Source organism: Lycorma delicatula, chromosome 3 (assembly GCF_047948215.1).
Source record: "Lycorma delicatula isolate Av1 chromosome 3, ASM4794821v1, whole genome shotgun sequence".
NCBI classification, from domain to species: Eukaryota; Metazoa; Arthropoda; class Insecta; order Hemiptera; family Fulgoridae; genus Lycorma; species Lycorma delicatula.
This window is the reverse complement of record NC_134457.1, coordinates 72201903-72227606: the sequence shown is the minus strand read 5'-3', so window position 1 is coordinate 72227606 and position 25704 is coordinate 72201903. Positions and strand designations below refer to the sequence as shown.

The 25704-nt window shown below is 30.9% G+C and overlaps 2 protein-coding genes across 2 annotated transcripts in view; one reads left to right on the top strand and one right to left on the bottom strand.

Annotated features, from left to right (window-relative positions):
• The window catches only part of mrn (general transcription factor IIH subunit 4 marionette), a 35579-nt gene extending 17091 nt beyond the window's left edge, over positions 1-18488 (top strand). The window contains exons 7-9 of the mRNA XM_075359967.1: positions 4890-5074; positions 14486-14801; positions 18271-18488. Of these exons, the coding sequence (XP_075216082.1) occupies positions 4890-5074; positions 14486-14801; positions 18271-18342 (573 nt within the window). The 3' untranslated portion in view covers positions 18343-18488. The remainder of the gene's footprint in view (positions 1-4889; positions 5075-14485; positions 14802-18270) is intronic.
• Positions 8486-12217, bottom strand: LOC142320754 (sperm-associated antigen 6-like). The gene is made up of 2 exons (XM_075358746.1): positions 12193-12217; positions 8486-10059 (listed from the first exon to the last, which is right to left on the bottom strand). The coding sequence occupies exons 1-2, from the start codon at positions 12215-12217 to the stop codon at positions 8486-8488; spliced, it is 1599 nt and encodes a 532-aa protein (XP_075214861.1).
• Positions 18489-25704: the final 7216 nt, after the last annotated feature.

Here is a 25704-nt window from a genome sequence, read left to right as displayed (position 1 = left end):
ACTTTTCCTGAAACCAAATTGGTCTTCTCCTAACACTTCTTCCACTCTCCTTTCAATTCTTCTGTATAAAATTCTAGTTAAGATTTTTGATGCATGACTAGTTAAACTAATTGTTCTGTATTCTTCACATTTATCTGCCCCTGCTTTCTTTGGTATCATAACTATAACACTTTTTTTGAAGTCTGATGGAAATTCCCCATTTTCATAAATATTACACACGTTTGTATAATCTATCAATCGCTTCCTCACCTGCACTGCGCAGTAATTCTACAGGTATTCCGTCTATTCCAGGAGCCTTTCTGCCATTTAAATCTTTTAATGCTCTCTTAAATTCAGATCTCAGTATTGTTTCTCCCATTTCATCCTCCTTAACTTCCTCTTCTTCCTCTATAACACCATTTTCTAATTCATTTCCTCCGTATAACTCTTCAATATATTCCACCCATCTATCGACTTTACCTTTCGTATTATATATTGGTGTACCATCTTTGTTTAACACATTATTACATTTTAATTTATGTACCCCAAAATTTTCCTTAACTTTCCTGTATGCTCCGTCTATTTTACCAATGTTCATTTCTCTTTCCACTTCTGAACACTTTTCTTTAATCCACTCTTCTTTCACCAGTTTGCACTTCCTGTTTATAGCATTTCTTAATTGCCGATAGTTCCTTTTACTTTCTTCATCACTAGCATTCTTATATTTTCTACGTTCATCCATCAGCTGCAATATATCGTCTGAAACCCAAGGTTTTCTACCAGTTCTCTTTATTCCGCCTAAGTTTGCTTCTGCTGATTTAAGAATTTCCTTTTTAACATTCTCCCATTCTTCTTCTACATTTTCTACCTTATCTTTTTTACTCAGACCTCTTGTGATGTCCTCCTCAAAAATCTTCTTTACCTCCTCTTCCTCAAGCTTCTCTAAATTCCACCGATTCATCTGACACCTTTTCTTCAGGTTTTTAAACCCCAATCTACATTTCATTATCACCAAATTATGGTCGCTATCAATGTCTGCTCCAGGGTAAGTTTTGCAGTCAACGAGTTGATTTCTAAATCTTTGCTTAACCATGATATAATCTATCTGATACCTTGCAGTATCGCCTGGCTTTTTCCAAGTGTATATTCTTCTATTATGATTTTTAAGTTGGGTGTTGGCAATTACTAAATTATACTTCGTGCAAAACTCTATAAGTCGGTCCCCTCTTTCATTCCTTTTGCCCAGCCCGTATTCACCCACTATATTTCCTTCCTTGCCTTCTCCAATGCTTGCATTCCAATCTCCAACTATTATTAAATTTTCATCTCCTTTTACGTGTTTAATTGCTTCATCAATCTCTTCGTATACACACTCTACCTCATCATCATCATGGGCGCTTGTAGGCATATAGACGTTAACAATCGTTGTCGGTTTAGGTTTTGATTTTATCCTTATTACAATGATTCTATCGCTATGCGTTTTGAAATACTCCACTCTCCTCCCTATCTTCTTGTTCATCACGAAACCTACTCCTGCCTGCCCATTATTTGACGCTGAGTTAATTACTCTAAAATCACCTGACCAAAAGTCGCCTTCCTCTTCCCACCGAACCTCACTAATTCCTACTATATCCACATTTGTCCTACCCATTTCCCTTTTTAAATTTTCTAGTCTACCAACCTTTTTTAAGCTTCTAACATTCCACGCTCCGACTCGTAGAATGTTATTTTTTAATTTTCTGGTGACCCCTTCCTTAGTAGTCCCCACCCAGAGATCCGAACGGGGGACTATTTTACCTCCGGAATATTTTACCAAGGAAGGCGCCTCCATTATTGCTATGTGAAAATGCAGAGAGCCACATTTTCTTGGAAAAAAAGCAGCAGTAGTTTTCCATTGCTTTCAGCTGCGCAGTACTCAGAGGACTGAGTGATGTGATGTTGATACGGCCGTTTAAGTCGTCCTGACTCACGCCCCTAACAACTACTGAAAGAGCTGTTGCCCTCTTTCAGGAATCATTCCTTAGTCTGGCTCTCAACAGATACCTCTCCGATATGGTTGCACGTTCGGTCCAGTTACTCTGTATCCCTGAGCACTCAAGCCCCCTCACCAACGGCAAGGTCTCATGATTCATAGAGGAGGCAGTTAATTCCATGCTACTAATTTTTATTCTGAAAGTATTATCACAAGACAACTCAGTCAAATTCTCTTCTTCTACAACACTAAATTCAGATGCATTAGTGACATTAAATAGATCTTGAATCTACTGCAAATTTATTAATATTATCATATTTCTCAAACCGGGTGATAAGTGTTCTGTAAATGGATTTTGAATCTATGTAAATTTATCAATATTATCATTTTAAAATTATTTCTCAAATCAGGTGATGTGATAAGTGTTCTTCAAAAATGGATTACATACCTCAAGAGAAATAAATTCCATTGGAAGTCAAAAGTTACAAGGGAAAACACATTCTTTGTCCCTATCTACATACATTTTTTCCATAGTTTTTTTTTTTTATATAAAAGCTACAATTTTCTCAATTGGGTTTAAAAGATGCACTTTCCTTCAGGGAGAGATCCAGAGCATACAGCTTTTAAAAAATGTTAAATTTTGCTAGTTTTACATAAATTTGCTAGTTTTACCAAAGAATCACAAAATATTCAGTATACTTGTGTTTCTCCTCTCCTCTTTAAGAAAAATATAAATTTCTTGTTGCAATTCAATACATTACCAGGAAAAAGTCATCACTAAACACATTGTGACATCTCTTCACCATCAACTTCTGTCAATATAAAACCGAAGTCCAAATAGCTGTTCTTTGGTTTTTATTATTTTCACATTCTTGTCAATGGTTGACAATGTGTCCTCTTCATTTTCAATATCACAATGCTTATTGCTGTTTACTTTTAAACTGATCCTTTTTTAAAAATGCATATGAAAAAAAATACTTCAAAAACATCTCTTGATTCTGATAACAATATTCAGTTAATAGAATCTCTGAAAATTAATTCAATACTAAAACCATATGAAACCGACTTTTATTTATAAATGAACACAAAGTACCAAAAAATTTGAGAAACTATTGAAATAATCAAGAGACTAGTGTCATGTCATGTAGTAATTATTGCAGAGGCTTCTGCAAACAGTATTTAAATGTTTCCACTAGGTTCACTAGATGTCATGCTCTATGTCATTGAATTGAAAATTGAAATAAAGTAACGAAAATTGGGTAATATTTCAGTGTCCCTGTGAGGAAGTTGCAACTCCCCAGGGTGCTGAGGCACACACTTTGGGAACCACTGCTCTAAGGCTTTGCAGAGGGCTTTAGGATATTTGCAGATATAAATTATGACATAAAAATGTTTGTTATGCAAGGTGAATGTTGAGTGTAGAGAAAGGAATAGATAGGAATAGTAGTGAATAGAATAAATAATAGTAATAAAGTGAATAGAAAGGAATAGTAGTAAGTAACATTATTTTAATACAGAATAACTTCCAACTATTTGCTGTTAGCATCTACATCTAATTTGCACAATGAAAAATCAACCTTCTAAAGCATAACTGATGTTGCTTATTGATTGAATTCTTTTAAAACTAGATGTGCAATCTAAGAGGGATATTTCTAAAGTAAAGACTGCTGGGAAATTTCTCTCCTTAAGGTTGGCTAATCTGTGTCGTTTATGGCCACGCTAGTAATGTACACACTGCATTGTTGTCTGTAAATTGTTGCATTGTAGTATCTTTGATTACATATGAGTTATTACATTATAAAATGAATAGGTAATCGATGTTGCTGCCAACTGTGACATGTGTGGTGATAATGTAACAGATGAAATAAACGTCCAAAAATGATGTGAAAGATTTTGAAATAACAGAATTAATGTGAATGATGAAGAATGTTCGTGGATGTCCTCAATAATCACCGAGGACTGGTTGAAACGCATTGATAATGAAATCAAAAAAGATCGTCCCTCAACGATTTCCAGTCTGGTCCTTCTTTTTCCTGATATTTCAAGAGCTGTTATTGGTTGCATTGTTCATGGCCATTTAGGCTTCAGAAAAGTTTGTGCACTGTGGGTGCCACACGTCTTAACGGAACGTTACAAAAAAATCCGAATGGGATCTGCTTTGGAATTTTTGGTGCACTACACAGAAAAAGGTGATAAGTTCCTTAATTCAATTTTTTTACTGCCTGTGTGTGTGTGTGTGTTGTTTTACTCCAGCAGAGATTAGAAGGCTTGAATTTGTCTGACAGGCACTTCAGTCTAATGACCTACCATTACAGTTCATTGTATAGCTACCAGATAGGAAGCATAATCCCAGGGTTGTTCATCTTGAGCAGCTCGCCTCAGATCAAATCAAAGAATTGCACTGTATTTATTATCCTTACCATGAACCCATGAAGGATGAACTATCCTGAGAGGAACCACAGTCCCATTCAGAGAAAAGCTCCCATTAAGCAGCAAACTTCAATTTCACTCACAATCCTTCACACAGCATTGCTAATCAATATTCATCCTTATATTATACTTCAATTTATACTTCTATTATTCTTATTTCTTATATTTCTTATTATACTTCTATTTATACTTCAATAAAAATTGCCCAACAGCACAAATTAAATAGTCATCCAAGGACAGGTGCAAGGTATCTGGAAGTATCTAACTAAAGTATAAAATATGTAGTAGACTCCCACTGGATTGAATTGGTACAGTAGTTATCTGCATTCAAGATTAGATTAGTTAGTTCATCTTGGCCATTTATTTTTCTCTCTGGCATTAAAATTGTATACTAATTAATCTATTGATTTAATTGATGAAAGCATTTCTTTACCTTTTATCTTCAAAAAAATGTTTATATTGAGTATATTTTAGAAATATTTCAATTATAATTTTTTTTTGCTTTTAGAGAAAAGCTGGTAGATTTTATCCTACTCAGCTTGCTTTAAACATGGCCTCAGGGGAGACTCGAGCATTGAGCCATAATGCACAAGAAGGTTATATTATTGTTGAAACTAATTACAGAGTATATGCATACACAGACTCTAACCTTCAAGTTGCTCTGCTTGGACTATTTTGTGAAATGCTTTATCGGTAGGTATATTTTATGTTAATAAAATTAATCATATAAAATTCATGATCTTGAATTATTTGTTGTTTTTAGTAGAAAATATGTAGGAACCGAGTTGTAGCAAATTTTTTTTATGTGGAGAAGACTCTACTTATTGTTAGCGTAAAAGTTGCCAGTTAAATTAGTAGTCAACAGATACTAAATTGACAGCTTTAATTTGCTGAATGCTTTGTAAAGATAAGATGCATTTTAAAATATTTATTATTTTATGTGTGTAAGAATTGTCAAAAAATAATTTTTGGGAGCAGTTATCTTTTGCCTCCTTGATATAAATAGTCTAGTAATTTAATTTTCAAAACATGTTTTTTCTTAATTTTTTTTACTTTTTAAATTAGAACTGTTTTTTATAAATTATCTGTGTGAATACAAGGTGGAAAAAACAATTTTCCATGATGACTAGATCTGCTGTAAAAGATTTACTCTTCAATTGATTTACATTTAAAAAAAAAGAAGTTAACCATTAAAGATTCTTTTGTGTTCGCCTATTCATTTAATAGATCCCCAATTGTTTCTGTGCGAGTATCACTGCAGCTACTTTTTGGAGAAAATTACAGTAAGTTATGATGAATGTGTCTATTTGAATCTAAGGTCCACCTGCGTCCAATTAATATACATAACATTAAAAATATAATTTTTTTTAAAAACTGACAAATATCTAGATAATAATTGTGTATCATTTTTTTTTAATTTATAGGGATTAGTTATTCATAAAATTAACTTCTGAAATGGAAATGTATATAAAGCCAAAGGGTTACACAAACTTCACTATAAACAAATACGTTTGTTAAACTCAAATGAATTACTATTCCATTTTATTCCCTATTAAATTATTAGATGACTAATATTATATTAACATTATGTACAATGTTATTTACAGAGATTATATATGCCTAATTGTTTATCAGTATGATAATTATGTTAGAAACAAATCTGAATAATAATATTCAGATTCTTTTAGCTTTTTCAGCTTATTCTTTTTTGAGATAAGCTGAACATTTTGGAAAAAGTAAACATTACCTGATGAATGCAGCACATGAAAATCAATAATGATAATTTCTAAGTTGATAAAGGTAGTTAGTTAATTAATTATTGATAATTTTATCAAAATTTCTGAGTTAAGAAAGTGATTATGACTATTACGAAATACCTACCTCAATTTAAAAAGAACTTTCTAGTAAAACTATAAAGAAAGCATAAATATAGAGATGGATTAGCCCCACTTGCAGTGGTTTGTTCAAAAGCAATCCATTGGATCGCATTTGCTAATTTGTGGATCACTTTTAGTTAAGAACATCTTTTTTTAATTTTTTTTCCTAATTGGAAATTAAAACTATATCTGAATTTTTAAGAAATACAGGATGGCTTCAGATTTGCACAAAACTAATTTACTTATCATTTTTCAAAACAATGATGAAGTTTTTATTTTCAACACCAAATGGCAAAATATACAAAAAAAATATATGCTTCTTAAAATGTGTAATATCTTCCAGATTATTCCATAACTTTTGATTTTTATCTGTGGAGATCACTTTCTTGTACAAATCCAATTTTCACACTAAAATAAACCGTAGAATGAGTAAAATTTTTCATTGATTTGGTCAAAGCATTTGATAAGTATTAATAGGGAAAGTTTGTAGTTAGTGGAACAAGGGATATTCCTAAAAAAAATAGAATTAAAACCACCTGAGTATATATCTGAAATAAATAGTAAAATTTATCTTGGAACTAGATTATTAGATGACATTGAAAATAACAAAGAAGTGTGGCAGATGTAGTCTTTCCCGCACCCTATTTAATAATTACATATTATTATAACTAATCTTATAAAATGTATTTTAAGACCCTTATAGAATGCATATTACATTTGGGTTATATATGGTTTTGGGTGCAGTAACTGAAAATAGAAAAGTGCATGTTTTATGTTCAACATGTATATCAGATGTACATTTTAGACAACAACACATAAATTTAAAACAATGGAATTTTGGGTTAGATATCCTGTAATATCCAAAATAGTGGTTGGATTGCAATTACTTGTGTGCAAATACTACTTATAATTTCTCATAAGACAAGAAAATTTAAGGAAATTAAATTAGGTAGGTTCTCACAAATAAATGGGACTATTAATATGGTGCTAAAGAAAAGAAAGGATACAACTGAAATTTTATCATGTTCACAACATAATTAACATATTCACAACTTGTGAATATTTGCAGGATATAGGTCTTAAATATAGAAAGATCAAAGTACAGGCTGCTGAGGTGAAATGTCCAATGAGCTTTAAAGGTTACACAAAAAAACACTTTATAAGAAACAATACAATCAAATCAGGATTAGGAAGACAAAATTAAGCAGTACTATTACAAAATATAAAAGAAATTGGAATGATTACTTAAGGGGAATGTTAGAGAAGACTGCCTTTCTTACCATGGAATTTAATCCAACTGAGAGAAGAGACATTGCTACGCTGAAGATAAAATGGATACCAGAACAGTCCAATGTGACTAATCATGATTGGAAAAGAAGATCTTCTCATATAAAAATTTGGATGACTTGTGAAATTTTTAAATAATGGTATAGTAATTCTTTAGTGAGGGAAAAATTCAAAGTTCTTTAAAATGTCACATTAATCCCTACATTGATATATCAATGGTTGTCATTTCCTTAAACAAAATTCTTTTGGCAGATAAGATGCATGCACAGCACAGTTAAGCCAATCACAGAAGTTAATTTCAACACTATTGCTATATGAAGGCTATTACTCACAATCATGGAAGTTTGCAAAAATAGTAATGCTGACAACAGTATGGAAAAAGTTTTAAAAAAATAATTTTTAAACAATAAAAGTCATCAGATTTTTTTCTGCTTAAAAAGTTTATATTGTTTTGTAGTAGATAAACGAACATCAACTTAGACAAAGTCCATTCCTTTGCAGATTTCCTTTAGAAGAAATAGTATTTATTTTTAATAGATTTGCTTTTAGGTTTATTTATATTTTTGCATATATATATATATATATATATATATATATAGCTGAAAGACACACTTATTCACCCCCCTCTCTCTCTCACTCTCTCTCTCTCTATTGATTGCTATGAAAATTATATTTAAATGAAATTATTTATACATTTTTTCTGAATCAGTTTTCATAAATAACTTTTATTGAAATAAACTAATTTATTTATTTTTTTAATTTAATTAATTACAATAATTATTTTCTGTTTTCTTTTGCACAATTCCTTCTCTTTTTTATTTGTTAAAAGGTTATTTTTTAGTTTTTTTTTTTAAGTAAAAAATTAAAATTAAGTAAAAAATTAAAATAAAAAAATAATAAGTAGGAATTTTTCACTCAAATTTAAGTGATTTACTGCAGATTACAAAGAATTTCTGTTTTCTATTAAAGTTGAAGTATCTGATGAATTTTTAGTTAGTTCTGCTAAAACATTAGTTGCTATGTTTGGAGAATATTGCTCAACTTTTTGAAGTATTTCTTCTGAATAACCTGGTGAGTAGTATCTAACTATTTCTTCTGGGAAACAACAGTTTATGATTGAAATATATTCCATTAAAGTAGAGCCGTATTCAGCAGAAATTTCTTGTATCTTCTTGAGTCCACCACTTGTTACAAATATTCTACGAGCTCGAGCATCATGTGGTAAAACTTTACTGAATTGTGCTACAACATACTTCAGTATTTCTGGAGGTGTCTCATACAGTAAGGGTTCTAATGAAGATAGATGCACACATTTTTGTAAACAAAGTTTTAGTGTTGTTTTACATTTTTGTTTTAAGTCTTCTGAACTTTTTGGATCTACATATAGTTTTACAATGATAGGAAATATGTTATTTTCTGCCACTGCTTTAGCATGTTCTGGTGTATGCTTTCCTATTTGACCAATAGCCCACACTGTTGCTGAAAGTACATGGTCTTCTTTTTCTTCATTTAATGCTGCATGTAATGGTTGAACTCCTTGTGATATTATTATACTAAGAGCTAGTTCTTCACTGCCTGCTATATAACCAAGAGCAAGAGTTGCAGGCAGCCTTATTTGATCTTTTGTTTCATTTACCATTTCAATTAATGCTCCTAATCCACCGGAATTGACTACCAGTTCACTTAATTGTACTGAATGTCTTACAATTTCACGTAAAAGCATCGCAGCATTACGTTTTACCATGTCATCTGGGTGACCAAGCAATAACAATACAGTAGGAAATATTTCAGCTTCAACTAGTAATTCAGATAAATACTCTGAATGTTTAGCAATGTTAGAAAGTGCTAGCAGGACTTGCCTTTTAAGTTTTATATCAGTATTGTCTAATGATTTAACTAATTGGGGAATACAACCAGCATCTCTGACTGCAGAAGCCAATTCCAATGAATGTTTACTGATATCACCGATAGTGGACGCTGCTACTTGTTTTAACCACAGTTCAGGCTCTCTCATGCACAAGTTCAATGGTGGGAGTGCACCAGCATTTACTACTGCTTGTGCCAAACTTTGATTATGTCTAGCTACATATCCTAGAGCCCATGCTGCATTTTCCTTTACCACTATATCAAAATCTTCTAGACAAGCAACCATCATTTGTAATCCTCCACTATCCACAACCATACTTGATAGCTCTGCTGAATGTTTGCTAACAGCTCTGAGTGCAAATAGTGCCGATCTTTTGTAATATTTACTTTGCCCGTCTACTGAGCTAAGTAATTTTTTTAACGCATCATTTTGTATTATACGTTCAGCTATTCTTTCATTACTATTGGCCAACCTACCTAATGCAACAGCAGCTGTTTGCTGTATGCTTGGTACAATATCTGATAATAATGGACGTAATAGATCCAAAGCGCCACATTTTTCTAATACTTCTGTATTCTGTGGTTTCATTGAAAGGTCAGCAACCTTTTGGACAAATGCCATTCTTGCTTTCTGGTATACATCAAAAGCTGGAATCATAATATACCTCATTAGATATTGTTACAAAAAAATTTAAGCATTGTATAATTATTTTAACTTTTCTTATTAATATAAATTAATATAAATATATGAAAAAGATAATAAAGTTATAATTAATTATCGGTTAACAAATAAACTGTAGTTAAAAAATGCTACTATTGAGTATTTCTATCTTTGTAGAAATTAAATGAGCATGTTTTAATTTTATACTTCATATGGTATATTTTATACTTTTTATACTTCACAAGTATTGCTTATCGGTTATCTATTATTATTATTAATATTTCCTCATTATACTTCTTTTTTTTAACTCAGAAAATGCTGTAGTATCTACTGATAATGATTGTTTAACAATCAAAATCGCCATATAGTTTTAGATTTTAATGATTTATTTGTATTAGTGTTTTTTGTTACCCAATTTACCCTTTTTTTTATTTTTTTATTATTATTATCATCTTTTAAAAGCCAATGAAAAACTTAAAATCAAAAAGGAAAAAATAATTGAGTGGTATACTACATTTCAGTATACTTGCAGGAACCAGGTTACCTATAGCATGATCATTGAAGCTGATAAATGAATGTTTTATATAAAAATATCTCAAGGTAGCCATTTAAAATTACTATTAATTTAGTGTTTGGGTACTGTAGAACTAAAATTGACTGTAATATAACATCCTTTAATAATAAAATAGTCCGAATAACAGTAAAATTGTCTGAAATTATCATCCTTTTCTTAAAAAGGATGATAATTTTCTTAAAAATTGCTTGAAACAATTAAAACATTAAGTACATTTGTTTCAGTACCTAACAGATTATTAAAAAAGTAATTACATTAAAATAGTAATGCCATTTACAAAAATTCAATTACTCAATTCAGTTTTATATCGAATATAAACTTACATTACATGTACAAGGTTTTATTTAGAAAATTAAGTTTTCATTTATTTAAACAGTAATCATATAATCATCTTGTTATCCCATTCAAAACAATTTTAAGTTGCACATTTTTGAACATTCCTGATCAAGTAGTAGTTTTTGAGCTGGTGCAATTTCTACATATTGCCCTTGAGTAAATATGGTTATTTTGATTATGAGTAGCTTCATACAAGAAAAACACTTGTACAGTAGAAATAATAATTGATTAAACTGATGTGGCTTTTTGACTCATTCGGGAGCTTCCTTGCGATAATTTAATCTTGTTTCGATGTTGCACAACTTTCTCTCCTCATTTTGTTATTAGTTATAATTCATTGGATAATTATTGATTTTATTTATCTTGGCATATCCTCAATAGTTTTTTTGGCCGTCTAATTTTTGGTCAAAATTTAACTATTTTGGAATAAATTTTGCTGTCACTTTCTCACTCACCCAGAAGAATAATAAAAAGTTTTACTTCAATTCTGAAGTTGAAAGTCTAAAAAAACTTCTTTTTTGTGTTTGTTTTTTTTTATATTGTTTTTGTTTTGTATTGTTTATTGTATTTTGAATCTGTCTTGATTTTTATTCAGATTTTTGTATATCCTTTTCTTAAAATTGCTTGAAACAATTAAAACATAAATAAGTACATTTATTTCAGTACCTAACAGAATATTGCTGATTGCAGTTGTTTTGTTATGACAGTAATTAAAAAAGTAATGCTGTTTAAGAAAATATTACTCACTCAGTTTTATATCAAATATAAACTTACATTAGATGTGCAAGGTTTTATTAAAAATTTAATTAAGTACATTATAACAGATTTACCAGAAATGACAAAGTTTGTGAATCAGAATTTTATAATTTTTTCAGTCATATAATACAATAAAAAAGTTAGTGGTAAGGGAGTAGTTGTAAACAATTAAAATTTATTCATTTGTTAACACTTAGATATTGCAGTAATAAACTTAACTTATTATGAACATGTTACAAAATAATTGTTAATCAGATAATTAATTCTCTTAATATTAAAGAAACAGTAGTGCTGCAGTATTCATCTTTAAAAAATAATGAATAAAATACATACAAAAAATGTAATCTCTTAAAATTGTAGGTTAAAGGAGTGCAATAATTTTAATAATTTAAAATTTTTTTTAAATTTGAAAAAATTTCAAGTTACCTATTTTTATTATAAATTAAGTACTTACTCTGAAGAATACTTCTTGCCGTCATTGTAGATTTAAGATGTTGTATATTCCCATAATGATATACCTCAAAAGGATAAACACTAGACAGCTGTTTATTTTTGTAGGATTGTTTTTGGTTTTGTGTTATGTTTTCCCTAATTATTATTTTTCTTTTTGTTTGAATTATACTAAATTGAAACTTGTCTTATAAATTATGAGATCTTTTTATATAATTAACAGTTTTGGTGCAAAATTGATTTATTTTATAAGTTAGTAGATTTTTAATAATTTTATATTTTGAGGATTTTTAAAACTTGTTAATCCGCTAATGTTTGTTAATTTTTTATTAGTTTTCTTTTTTGTACAGCTGTTGTTCTCAATTTAACATTAAAATCAATTATAATTTTACATTATTAAACCATAATTTTAGCTTCTGAGCCTTCTCCCCTAAAAAAATGGATTTGAGTAAAAACAATTTTTAATAATTATACACATTTCAACAGTCGTGTTTGTCATTTTGAATTTACATGTTAAGGTATATTATTAAAACCTGTAAATTTAAATACATTTGTTGACCAAAATCTGGTTGTATGAACTGATTAATGTAACTATTGTGAAATTAAAAATTGTAGGCATAGTAAGGGCCAACCTCCAGGACCACTGTTAGGTATTGCTTCAGAGGATGAGATGAATGACAGTTTTTGTAGCACGTTAAAATGCCATGCCTGACCGGTAGGCATAGTGTCCATGAAAGATTAACACACTATTTATTTAGTGGCTCGTCAGCTAAATGAAGATTTGTTATCAGACAAAGCATTAGTGCTTAATATCTATATAATTTTATATTAATAAGGAAAGGAAATTATAATACTGTTTAAAAATAATGGCATTGTGACTCCATCACATATGAGGGGTGAGTCAAAAATTATTTACACTTTTAATTATACAATTTATTTACACAAAGGCAGCAGTTCAACTGTACAACATTTTTCTACACAGTCAACTTCCCTGTCAATGCTCTGTTCAGCAATCCACAAGCTTACACATTCCTTCCAAGAAGAAGGTTTTTGGTTGGTTGCAAAGCATCCAAACAGATAAAAGTCGGAGGAAGCAAGAACTGGGATGTAGGGAGTTTTTCCATTACCTCAAAATTCAACAACTTGTTGATGGTTTGAATGCTGTGGTGAGCTGTGTCTTTGTACCCATTGCCACAGACTTTATGGAAGCTGAGCTCATTATAGATGATTTGATAGGCAAGACACCTACAGTATAAAATAGATATGTCTAAAGTTAATGAAATTACTAAAGATAAGTATATAGAAGTTATAATAAGCATGATCCTAATTTTGAGGTCTTTGGTAATGTAATTTATAAATTACATTCTTTATAACCTTTTCACAACTGGATGTCTCAAAGAGTAAATTGGAAATTGATGAGTTTGAATTAAGGTAAAATGCCAGTAGGTAAAATTTAATGAATTTTATCTATAAATTAATGAAATTATAAACATAAAATGCAGTTGAGGAGTGCCTACTGTTGTATTTTCTAATGACTAAATGATCATTCCAATCAATTCATTGTAAAAAACAAATTATTCCTCGACTGTATTAGATTTTTCAGTATCTATTTGTTTGAATTGCATTATTCAGAAAGTATTAATTTCTGGTTTTTTTTTTTATTTTAACTAGATTAAAATATATATGTAAATTAAAAATATTTTTTTAATTTTGGTATGGTTTTTCTAGCATTTTCTACCTAACTACTTTTACCTATTTGTCCTTTATTTTTATATAAATCGTATGTGAATTTCAACTAGCTCTAACTTATGTCCCATGGCAGAATATGTTCATTAGGATTCCAGTGAAAAAGAATCTTGTTTTCTTGTTTGTGGCAGATAGCATTAGTTTTTTTTTTTTGGTTAAAGAATTTGTATTACATCGTGAAATTCAATATTTATTTTATTTGTGTTTTGTAACTGCAAAAGGACACAGACCATCAACAACCAAATGGAGTGTTTATTACATCAGTTGTAAACAAATGTTGAATTGACTTTAAAATACATGTAACACTGTAAAGTATTTTAGTTTATTCTGTTACCTGAGAACACTTTGTTTCAATGCCTTATAACAAACTATAATTGCAAAATGTAAACTTTCATGTGGTCTGAAATTATTTTAATATTTTTTTCAACAATGCTCTATAGAACACTAGAGACAAAGAACTGTAAATGTGGAAATTATTACTGATTGCATAGTCTTATATCAATTAATTAAATTTTTTATGTAAAATTTAATATTTCTATTTCTAAAAACAGGTTTCCTAACCTCGCTGTTGGTATTTTAACAAGAGATTCAGTGAGGATGGCATTGCGTAGTGGAGTTACTGCTCAGCAAATGGTTGGATTTCTTCGAATGCATGCTCATCCCCGTATGGTTGCTTCTGGACCACCTACGCTACCTCCTACAGTCGTTGATCAAATTCAGTTATGGGAAAATGAAAGAGATAGATTCACATTTACTGAAGGTGTTTTATACAGCCAGTTTCTTTCACAAGCTGATTTTGAAGTTCTGAGAGATCATGCTCATGATCTTGGCGTACTAACATGGCAAAATGAAAGGAGAAGAACAATGGTAGTTTCCTTTGTTTTTATATAAAATTATTTAATCTTATTTTAATGTACACTAATATTTACATTTCTCAAGTTTTTAAATCAGGTTTAACTCGGACCATTCCTTTCATTTTTTCTAGTATCTTTATTAGTTCAATATCTTTCAGAAATCTTTTGTCAAAACTTTTTAGTAGACACTTTTTTGCATGCATTTGTTATCTGTTTCAAACTTTTATGAACAGCCACTTCTTGCGTGGCTACTTCTCTTTTACAGATACTAATAATTAAATAAAATTATTTTGCACTCTCATTTGATTTTTGTATGTAATAGTTTTAGAACTTGCTTTGTCAACATAAATATATGTAGTAAAATATTGTAATTATTATAATAAACTGCTGGTGAGGTCCTGGGCAAAACAGTAAATAATCTTAACCTGTTTGATCACAGGTAGTCTCCTTGTGTGTTGATTCCCTGTTCCTCTTCTCTCCTACTTTCCTTTTTTTATTCATTCTTTGATGAAGAGTACCAAGGGACTCATACTATGCTAGTTCCACTGATGCTTTATGATAATATCTTATAGCAGTTGGCAAGGTAGCTGCTACTTTGTTAGGGCGTAGTAGTGTACCATCTGGCTATGCCTATAGAACTGTCCAAGGACCTTATTTTCTACCTGAAGATTTGCATAAAACCCAAACTAGATTGAGGTCCCTGATATATAAAGACACCCTCCTGTTACTCATAAAATATAATCTAACATCTCTTTTTTATTGAATTTTTTTTAAGTGAAACTTCTATAGCGAGGGTAACAGTTAGAGAGTGTTACAAAATTTGTAATGCCTTGAAGAGAGGCGAATGGGTATTACAGTAGGCATGCAAAACATATGAGAGGGGAAATTGTGAATGTAGTGTGGGTACCTTTGCTTCACTTTAGTTTGTGTAGTCATTAACAAAATGGTAAAGGTGAAGTTACTCATCTGTAGTTGGGATTTCGTAATCAAAAACATAAATTCTAGAGAAAGCTAGAAGAAAAGCTGCTGCTTATATGCATGCAACAATATTTGTTTGCTGTTTACATGCAACAAAATAATATTAATTAGCCTGCAATCCCAATAGAATGAAAGACATCAACAATTTCACGAAATAATAACAAAACTATTGTTCCTAAATAAAACTATTTTCCACTTATCTCTACCAATGTTATGGCAATTCATAAATCACAAGGAGGAACGTTCAATAAATTTGGTTACAAATATCATAAGAATCATTCGTAACTTTCACTATCTAAGAATAGCAATATCAATGTGACGCCTTCAAGAAGAATTTCATCAACGTCTCAAAATGATAGACCTACAATTCAGTAATTGTATTACTAAGAGGAAAGAATTTTCAATGACATTTTTGAATTGCCAAAATTTAAGAACTCATGGATCTGTTCTTCAAAAATCTAAAATTTTATTGCTTTCAGAAACTTGGTTCAATAATGAAAATAGCATAGAAATTCCAAATTTTCATTATATCATTCAATTTAAACATTCACGAGTCAGAGTTGCTGGAGTAGCTATTTATCAACACATAAGTGATATTACAAATGTGATCACATCTAATTTATCACTAATATTGAAACAAAACGTATATTTATTAGTTAGTAAAGCACAATCGTTGAAGTATGTTCTGCAGACTGTATCATTAAAAGCAGTTTACAAATATTGGTAGTAATTTACATGTCAGCTAATAACACCATCAGGACAAAATTTCTCCATTGTGCTCTTAGGTGAGAATTTAGACAAAATTCGTATGATTCTTGGTAGTGACTTCAATATTAACTTTGCTATAGAAGAAGCACAACCAGTATTAGATTTCCTTCAAGATAAACTAAGACTGAAAATTAATAACAACCCTAACAAAGCACTACAAGATCGAAAACTAAAATTATTGATACAGTTTTTTCAAGATACCTCGAGCAACTTCAGTCTGGAGTGTTTATAACAATATTATACATATTACAAAACCCTTTTTATCATTTTTGAATTCTGAAGATATGGAAACAAAATAAGTTATTTTTCCCATTATAAATAAAAGGTTTTTCATTATTTATATTTATAGTAAGATGCTCTTATAACCTCTTGTATCCCATATTCATTGCATAGAGTTTCACTTTAACTGCGTGACTTTTCACGCACACAATTTTTTTTTGAAGTTTTTATTGTTTGCTTCTTGTGAAAAATAGTCCTGTTATTCATTAACATTGACATTGTAAATTAATACAGCATCACCTAGTATACAGTTCGTTCTCAGTTTTTGTTCTTCTCTTACCTCTATTAAAATACAGAGAAATTCTTCTAAATGTTAAAACTAAATTAACCATAATTTAGACAAATTATATTAATACTGAAAATATACTAATACCCTTAACACAGGTGATTTGTAAAGTACTGTGACTGCAAGTATTTGTATGATGATTATGTAATTAGGAGATATATTATCAATTGATTATTATTAAGAGATATATTATGTCTTAGATCTGTAGTTCATTGCAGTAAGAAATGTGAAGTGCACTTTTGGAATAGTAAAAAATGTTGTTTAAATTTAATACATTATATTTTAATAAGATGTGATCTGTTTGTGCAAAGATGAGTTAAGTGAGTTCCAGCATAGCTAATAATTTAGATTAAGTAAGTGAGCAATTTTTTTAGTAACATTCTCATCACATTTCCTTCATCATTCCTTTGAGAATTAATTTCTGAAATCTATGTTCCACTCTCTACATGTTTTATATATAAAACACAAAATTTGTGTTCATTTATTATACATCTGGAGACTTTTGTGTTTTTATCAGATTTCTATTAGAATTTCTAATAACTTTCTTTTGTGTCATATATCTAGGGCATTAGGCATTGTAGTAGAAAAAATATTAAGGATCGAGTCCTGTTTATAAAAACCTGCTTCTTCATGTAAAAATTATATATTTATAAAATGAAGCCTATTTAACTAATACAACCATATGTATACGAGACATACTCATGTATATGGAATATACAGTGGCAAATATACACCACTTATGAAGATTACTACAATGAACTAATTTTGCTATCTAATGTAATCTCTAGGAGGATACAAATAGTTCAATCTTACTAACCATTTTTTACTCAGAATTTTCATTTCACAATCATTATGTTTTACTATGAATTATAATCACCCATCAATATGGGTGAGATGGGTAAGATCATCACTCACTCTCTTGCTTAACAAAACGTCAGCAGTCCCAAAATGTGGGTCTTAATATTTATGTGGTTTGGGTGCTCTCTTTATAGATTTGCCTAAGAAATATAGCTGTATAGCCAGTATAAAGACTGAGGGACATACAGCTAATGCCAGGCCTCCTAATACATGCATAATAACATTAATTGCATTGTGAAGGAAAATAACAAGTTTGAGTTGCTTTTTTTACTTTAATTTACTCTAATTTTGCTTTAATTTTGTTTGTTTCCAGGTAGTTACAAAACAAGGACATGATGAGGTTAAAAAGTTTTGGAAAAGACATGCCAAAGGTAATGGTTCATAATTCCAAGACTCTTAATTTATTTTTATACTACTGTGTAGATTTCACCTATTATTTGTATTAATTTTTACTATTGATACTGGAATTTTGTAAATTTATAATAATTTGTAAATAAAAATATTATTTAATAATAAATATTTTTTTTCTAATTCTGTTATTGTTTTGTATTTTATTTTATCCCTCAAAGAATTGTTTAAGCATATTCGATGAAGAATTTCTAATACATAAGTCTTTATTACCCTGGATAGGTGTTATTATCATTATTATTAGTAACAAATTGTGAAACCTTGTTTGTTTAAACAATGTTAAGCAATTGTATGTCTTATATTTAATGATTCACCATATGTTTAAGTAAGACATCTTCAATTATTACAAACTGGCTTTGAATTTGTAAGAAGAGTCATTCTTACATATAGTGAAAAAAGAAAACAAAAAGAGGTTGTTAAAAATTAATGAAAATCAAAAACCTCTAATTGCAGTTAATCTGTATTAAATATAAGCAATGGTAAATGTTATAACAAAAAATTGGTGCAACTGTCTGAGTAAATAAACTTATCAACCAAGCTGACAACTGTGATTCTGCTATAGTTAAGTTCAGTACAAAATAAAAAATTCAGATTATTTTACATAGCACTAATAATATGTTGATGCCTTATTAATTACCATAGTGATCTGATTGTGCAGGACATAAGCAAAAGAAACATTAAATATCCTTTTGCATACACCTACATTAATGAAGATGAAATAAAAATAAATTAGATATTTGCCAGGAGCTCTATTTATCCATAAACCATGTAGAAAAATAATTCATCAGTTAATAACACCTCAATACTTTAAACTGACCTTTCGCTTATAAATTCCTCTTACATATTATTAGACTAATTATCTTAGAAATTAATCTATGGATTATTATGAAATAATCTAGGCATGTCACCTGAAGACCATGTAGAACTCAACACTATGAAATTCCTAACACACAATTGAATATAACAGCTCATGCTCAAAGTCAATAGACATGACTAATAAACTACTACACAAAATAAAGATAAACAAAACAAAAAATATGTCACATTAATAAAGATTCAGAGAAAATGGCTCATAAATTAAAAAACTTTGAAAATTACAAACAAATCATTGTGTATAGAGAACAGTCACCAAAGAAATATAATAACCCTTAAATATGTAAACTATTCTTATTATGTAAAGTTCTACATTGGTCTAGCAGGACAAAGTTTTAAACAAAAATACAGTGAACACTTAAAAGCTTTCCACAGCAACACAATCAACATCTCCTGTTCACCTCATGACACAAATTTATCAAGATTAATAACCTTAATATTCTATACAAACAAAAAACAAGCTCATCTTAATATACTTGAACAGTATGAAATATTCCAATATAAAAAAAGAAACGAGTTATCCACACCTTTTGACCACATTCTTAATATTTGTTTGCTTAAACAAATAAAGAAAAAGAATAAAAAAATTAAAACAATATCTACCATAACAATTATTTATATACTAGTGTGAAAACAGCAGCACCAGTCGGTGAGGATGGTTGTAAAGAAAATGTTTTGAAGTAAGTTTTTTAAGAATGTTTTATTATCCAGTATGGTTCTGTGTATCATACAGAAGTTTAAATTTAAAAAGAACTTAATTAATAGCTGTTATGATATTGCAAAGAAAAAATGTGGGTTATGACTTCATATCTTATCATTACCAGTGTTTACAAATACTAGGGATGTTTGATAAATCCATTTAAAAATAAAGAAGACAATTTTTTGGTAAAATCTTTTTCATTTTTTAACATAATCTTCTTTCAAGACTATTCAGTTAGTCCAACAACGCTCAAGTTTTTCAACCCCATGCTTATAGTATGATTTATCAAAGTACTAAAACAGGCGAAAGTTTCATTAACAACTTCATTGTTTCACATAAATCTCTTTAAAGCAAGGCACTTCTTCATATTTGAAAATTAATAATCCAAAGATGCTAATTCTGGCAAGTAGGAAGGATGAGGAAGAGTTTTTACTATAATAATTTTGCTGTTACAATTGCAGAAGAGTGAGCTGGTGAAAAACAACCTTCCTTTTCACCAAATATGTAGTTTTTTCTTTATTTACTTATTTATTATAAGCCAGCAGAGGTGCATAATATTGCCCAATTATTGTTTAACCCTTCTCCAGAAATTCTATAAAAATTATATCATGAGCATCCAAAAATACAGTGACCATCACCTTTCCTGCTGATGGGATGGATTTACCTTTGAAGTAAGTTACTTGATGGCAACCTGCTGTTTTGACAGTTCAGCAATGATGTATCCAAGATTGATTGACTGTTATTCCTTGTTGTCCCATCTTGATTATGTTGAAGTAGCCCCAAACTCTGCTTAAAGATATTTACTCATTCATGATATAAATTAATTATGAGCACTCTTTTTGTGGGCAATTTTCACATATGTAAACATTTGTGTAAACTATGATACACACATACACATTTTAGGTGCTTGTTGTCTTAACAATCTTATAAGACTTTAAATCTATCTTCTTTTCCCCATTACCATATCATGCATTTTACTTTCACGTCTAGGTATCACTAGAATGGAAAGTATTATATAATCAGTCCAATTTGGGTATATGCAGTTTTTACCAAATCTTGACTTTTGACACCTAAGGAACCCAAAAAAACCAGACGGAAATTTTCTGGATGTAAATGCCTGTATGTACATGTTTGTGTTCGGTGTTGGCCTTTAAATCTCCAGAATTACTGGACCAATTTTGACCAAACTTGGTCAGATTACTTCTACATATGGGGCATAGATGCCATTAAATTTTAACTTAAAAGGTCTAGGGGGTGAGCTGTAGATCAAGTTCAACCTCAGTATCCGCCTAATAATTGATATTTTTGTTAGGCATATTTCTTAACAATTAAAACATTGTTTTCAAAATTGCACCCCCACCCCAAAAAATTTTCTAGTTGTCTGCTATGTTGTGATGTCACAAGTGAGCGGTAGAATTAAATAAATGAATAATATTTAAAAGTGTAAAAAGTAAGCGATCTGGCTGGATGTTGAACTTGATCGCCCAGCTAACTTGTACCTGGTGCGTTAAGCTTTCTGGCTACACCAGTCTGCCGACCATATAAGTGAAATTTGTTCTATGTAAGTTGTGAAATTGCATTAACTTAGTTAGTGCCAACCATCACCACAAGTACCGCCACACCACCGTGAATTAAATACAGTATGTCCATGCACTTTAAGTAGAATCATTGAATTAAATAAACAGAACAATATTATATTTAAATAAAATCATAAATATTTTAAATTAAGCTGTGTGTGTAAGCCTCTTATACACACCACTTAAGGTGGATCAGAAACACAGTTGGGGACACATGATGAGAAATTCCTACACGTGTGATGTCAGCTTTCTTTTTTCAATATTATCTGCAGTCCTCAACAGGCTGTCCAGAATGTTCAATGTCATTTGTGCTATATCACCAGTCCAAAAAATCTCTTGTAAATTGTTCTAGTCAATGGAACTGACTCACCACAATATTTATCCAGCTTGGCTTTGGTTTTCTATGTGGTTTAGACTTTCAAAAAGTAATGTTTGATCACCACACCAATTTATTATCTCTCATAAATTAAAAAAAAATCACAATACCTGATTGACTCAAAAGGCTACCTATAACAGAATTATGAATGTATCAGACTGAAACTCAGTATATGCTCTTATACAGAAAACTATGAATGAGCCCAAACAATGTTATTACAAATACCATCTCTTGACTAGCATGGTTTTATTAAATACTCCTTGTATTACAACTTTAAAGATGAACAGATATTATTTATAAAATAATAAATAAATATAAAATTTATATAAATAGAATAAATAAACAATTCCATAATATTAATTCTTATATGTTATTTTAAATACATACAACAATAGAAAAGTAAATGATTATTTTAAATGAAAAATTTTTGATTACTTTTAAATGATCATGTATAAAAAAGCTGATTAAACAAGTAAAAAACATAATTTCTTTATCCATCACGCCAAACAATCTTAGAATAACATAAATTATATTAAAAGAGAATTAAAGTAATATACATAGATTTCTTTTTTTTCCTCTCTTTTTCCTGTTTAGCCTCCGGTAACTACCGTTTAGATAATTCTTCAGAGGATGATATGTATGAGTGTAAATTAAGTGTAGTCTTGAACATTCCCAGTTCGACCATTCCTGAGATGTGTGGTAAATTGAAACCCAACCGCCAAAGAACACCGGTATCCACGATCTAGTATTCAAATCCATGTAAAAATAACTGGCTTTACTAGGACTTGAACGCTGTAACTCTCGACTTCCAAATCAGCTGATTTGGAAAGACGCGTTCACCACTAGACCAACCCTGTGGGTTGTATCTTACCACCCTGAAATTACTTGACTTAAAAATATGTTATTTGTGGGTGAAAAATGCTTTTGTGTTGTTATTGCTTAATATAACATATTTGTTATAATAAACAAAGATATATATAACATTATATATAGATATATATATTAAAGTAATAAAATTACCATCTCCTTTGCAGCAAATAGCATGAACAGTTGGAACACACTACAGTATTTCAAATACTTGTATATAAACAAACGGCTCTAAGAAATTGTAATACATAAGATAAATTTTATTATCCCTTAGAATAGTGTGCCTGTTAGCCCCTAGTTTAAACTTGCAACACAGTACCACATAACAAATACAGTTCACAAGGAATTGGTGCACTGTTAGTTCCCAGTTGCAGTGAGCACAAACTGATGCATCTGTTTGAGTCATCAGATATTCATAAGTGAGCCTAGTGTGCCCCATTCTTAAACAGCAGAAAATAACCTCCTCTTGACAGTTATTTCTGCTTGAGGAGCTACATGGTGACACAGTGTTCTTAATTAGGTGAAGCTAAGGCTTAATTAGGTTCATGATAGCATTCCATTACTTTGCCACCCATCATGAACCACTGTCTTCAGAAAACAAACAAGATCGTTCGAAGCAATGCGATTGGTGAAAGGAGGGAAGAAAAAACCCTCCTTTGCCGCACTATCAGTGTGCTCATTACCTGAATTCCCAATATAGTTGGAGATCCAGCAGAAGCTCACAGTTGTATCACAGTGGTTCATTTGCAAATCACACGCTGAATCTCACAGACAACAGGGTGTCAGAAGTACACATCACTAATTGCCTGCAAGGCACTCATGGAATCAGAACAAACAAGTACATGTCAAAATGTTGGGCTAATTATATTTAAGGCCTTATTAATAGAAAAGAGCTCGGCGATGGAAATACTGACAATGGTGGGGAGTCCAAACATGTCTTGTATGTTCTATTGCCAATTACAAAAGCACAACCCATAGAGTTAATATTTTTAGAGCCATAAACTGTATCATCAGGATTAGGGGTATTTATCATATGAAATCTGTTTTGCAAAATAACAGATTTGTGTTCTGTTTATTATACTGACAAAGATTAAAGCAGTAATTAATGAGAGAAGGCCGCCAAGGGGAGGTAATAACATGGAGCAACAGTAAGGACTGGAGGTAATTTTATATTTAGAGCTGAGAAATGGTGGTAAGCTCTGATGCTAGTGGAGCAGTAGATCTCGGCTGTTCTTGGTATTGAATCGGATGTTGATTAGAAAACACTGCATCAAAGATTAGATGATTTAATTGCACTTTAATACAGGCTACATAAATGCAAATCATTTGATTCCATCTATTTGAATGGGATGGCTCACCACTTTCCACCAGTAGACATACCACAGAGCTTGAACAAAATTCACCTGTAACAAGACAGGTGAATGAATGATGGACTGCATCTAGCATTCTAAGAGCAGTGGACCGAGGGGACGAATATGCAACAGAGCAGTAGTTCAACCGAGAATGGACGAGCTATTTAGAAGCGCAAAATGCATACTCGATCAGCTCCCAATTGAGTATGGATTAGTTAAAACTTTCAGTATGTCCAATATTTTTAAACATTTTATCTTCAGCTCCTTTAAGTGTGTTACCCACATTGGTCAAACCAACACATTCCTAAAAATCCAACCCATGTGTATGCTTCAACTGGTTACTGTGTTAACACTTGTGGGTCAGTATCTTCCCTCAAGTGTGAAAAGCAGATGCATTTTGTTTTCTCTGGAGAAAATGTGAAACCAATCATTTTACACTACAATTCTAAACAGGTTATTGTATTTTGGAGCAGCCTCTCACTAGTAGCCAAAGTTCTAAACAAGTTTTCACACTCAGATTGTTATACTATTTATAGCTATGACATATAAGGTAACACTTACGACACTTCCCTGTGGTATTCCATTTTCTAGTGTGAGACTTTTGGATATCGTCATTCCAACCTGAACTCAAAAGGACCAACTGCTGAGGAAACCCCTGATAAATGCAAGGAGATTTCTTTGTAAACCCCATTCATGCAATTTATTTAGGATTCCTCTCCTTCAACCTGTGTCGTAAGTCTTTTGCATATAAAAAAATACCGCAACCAGGCGTTGGTGAAGTAGGAAGAATTAACCAATGCTTCTGACCAGAAATCTGGAAACAATTGATCAGAGAATATTTTATTGTAAATAGACAAAAGATGTCATAATGCACTATTCAGGAGATGAGATACTGACCCTGACATTACCATTTCCAGGGGAAGTGTCACAGGAATTTTTCAATGCATACCTTAGTTCAAAAGAAAAAAGAATGTTTAATTCATTTTGCGAATCTCCGATAGTAAAAGTAACACTTTCTACCTGCAACTTATACCACATAAACACAGGACAGTAGAATGATGTTATTGAAACTGAACTAAATGAGTTACCAAACATGTTTGCCACATCAATTAGCGCGGTAACGAGGATGCCTTTACTTTCTAGTCCAATCAGTGGTGGAGATTGTCCTGGTCCACACATAGCCCAGACTTTTCTCCAAACAGCCGATTATGAAGTTGTCCAAGAAATGGTATCGACATAATTTAGTTATGATTTCCGCTTAAAACTACGGCATACAGATCTCGCACTGCAGTAGGCACAGAGCATTTCTGTCATAGGCCTATGAATGAAATTACGATCCCTTAATGCACTCCTGCATTTTCATTCCACCAAGGAACAGCAGCGTGTCTTGGTTTTCTAGATGTTAAGGGAGCCCACCTGGCTGTCTAGTGGTTACCTCATCACCGCAAATCAGCTGATTTTGAAGTCGAGAGTTCTAAGATTCAAATCCTAGTAAAGGAGGTGGTTGAGTTTCATTTAATCAGATATCTAAGGAATGGTCAACCTGAGACTGTACAAGACTACACTTCATTCACATTCATACAGATCATCCTCA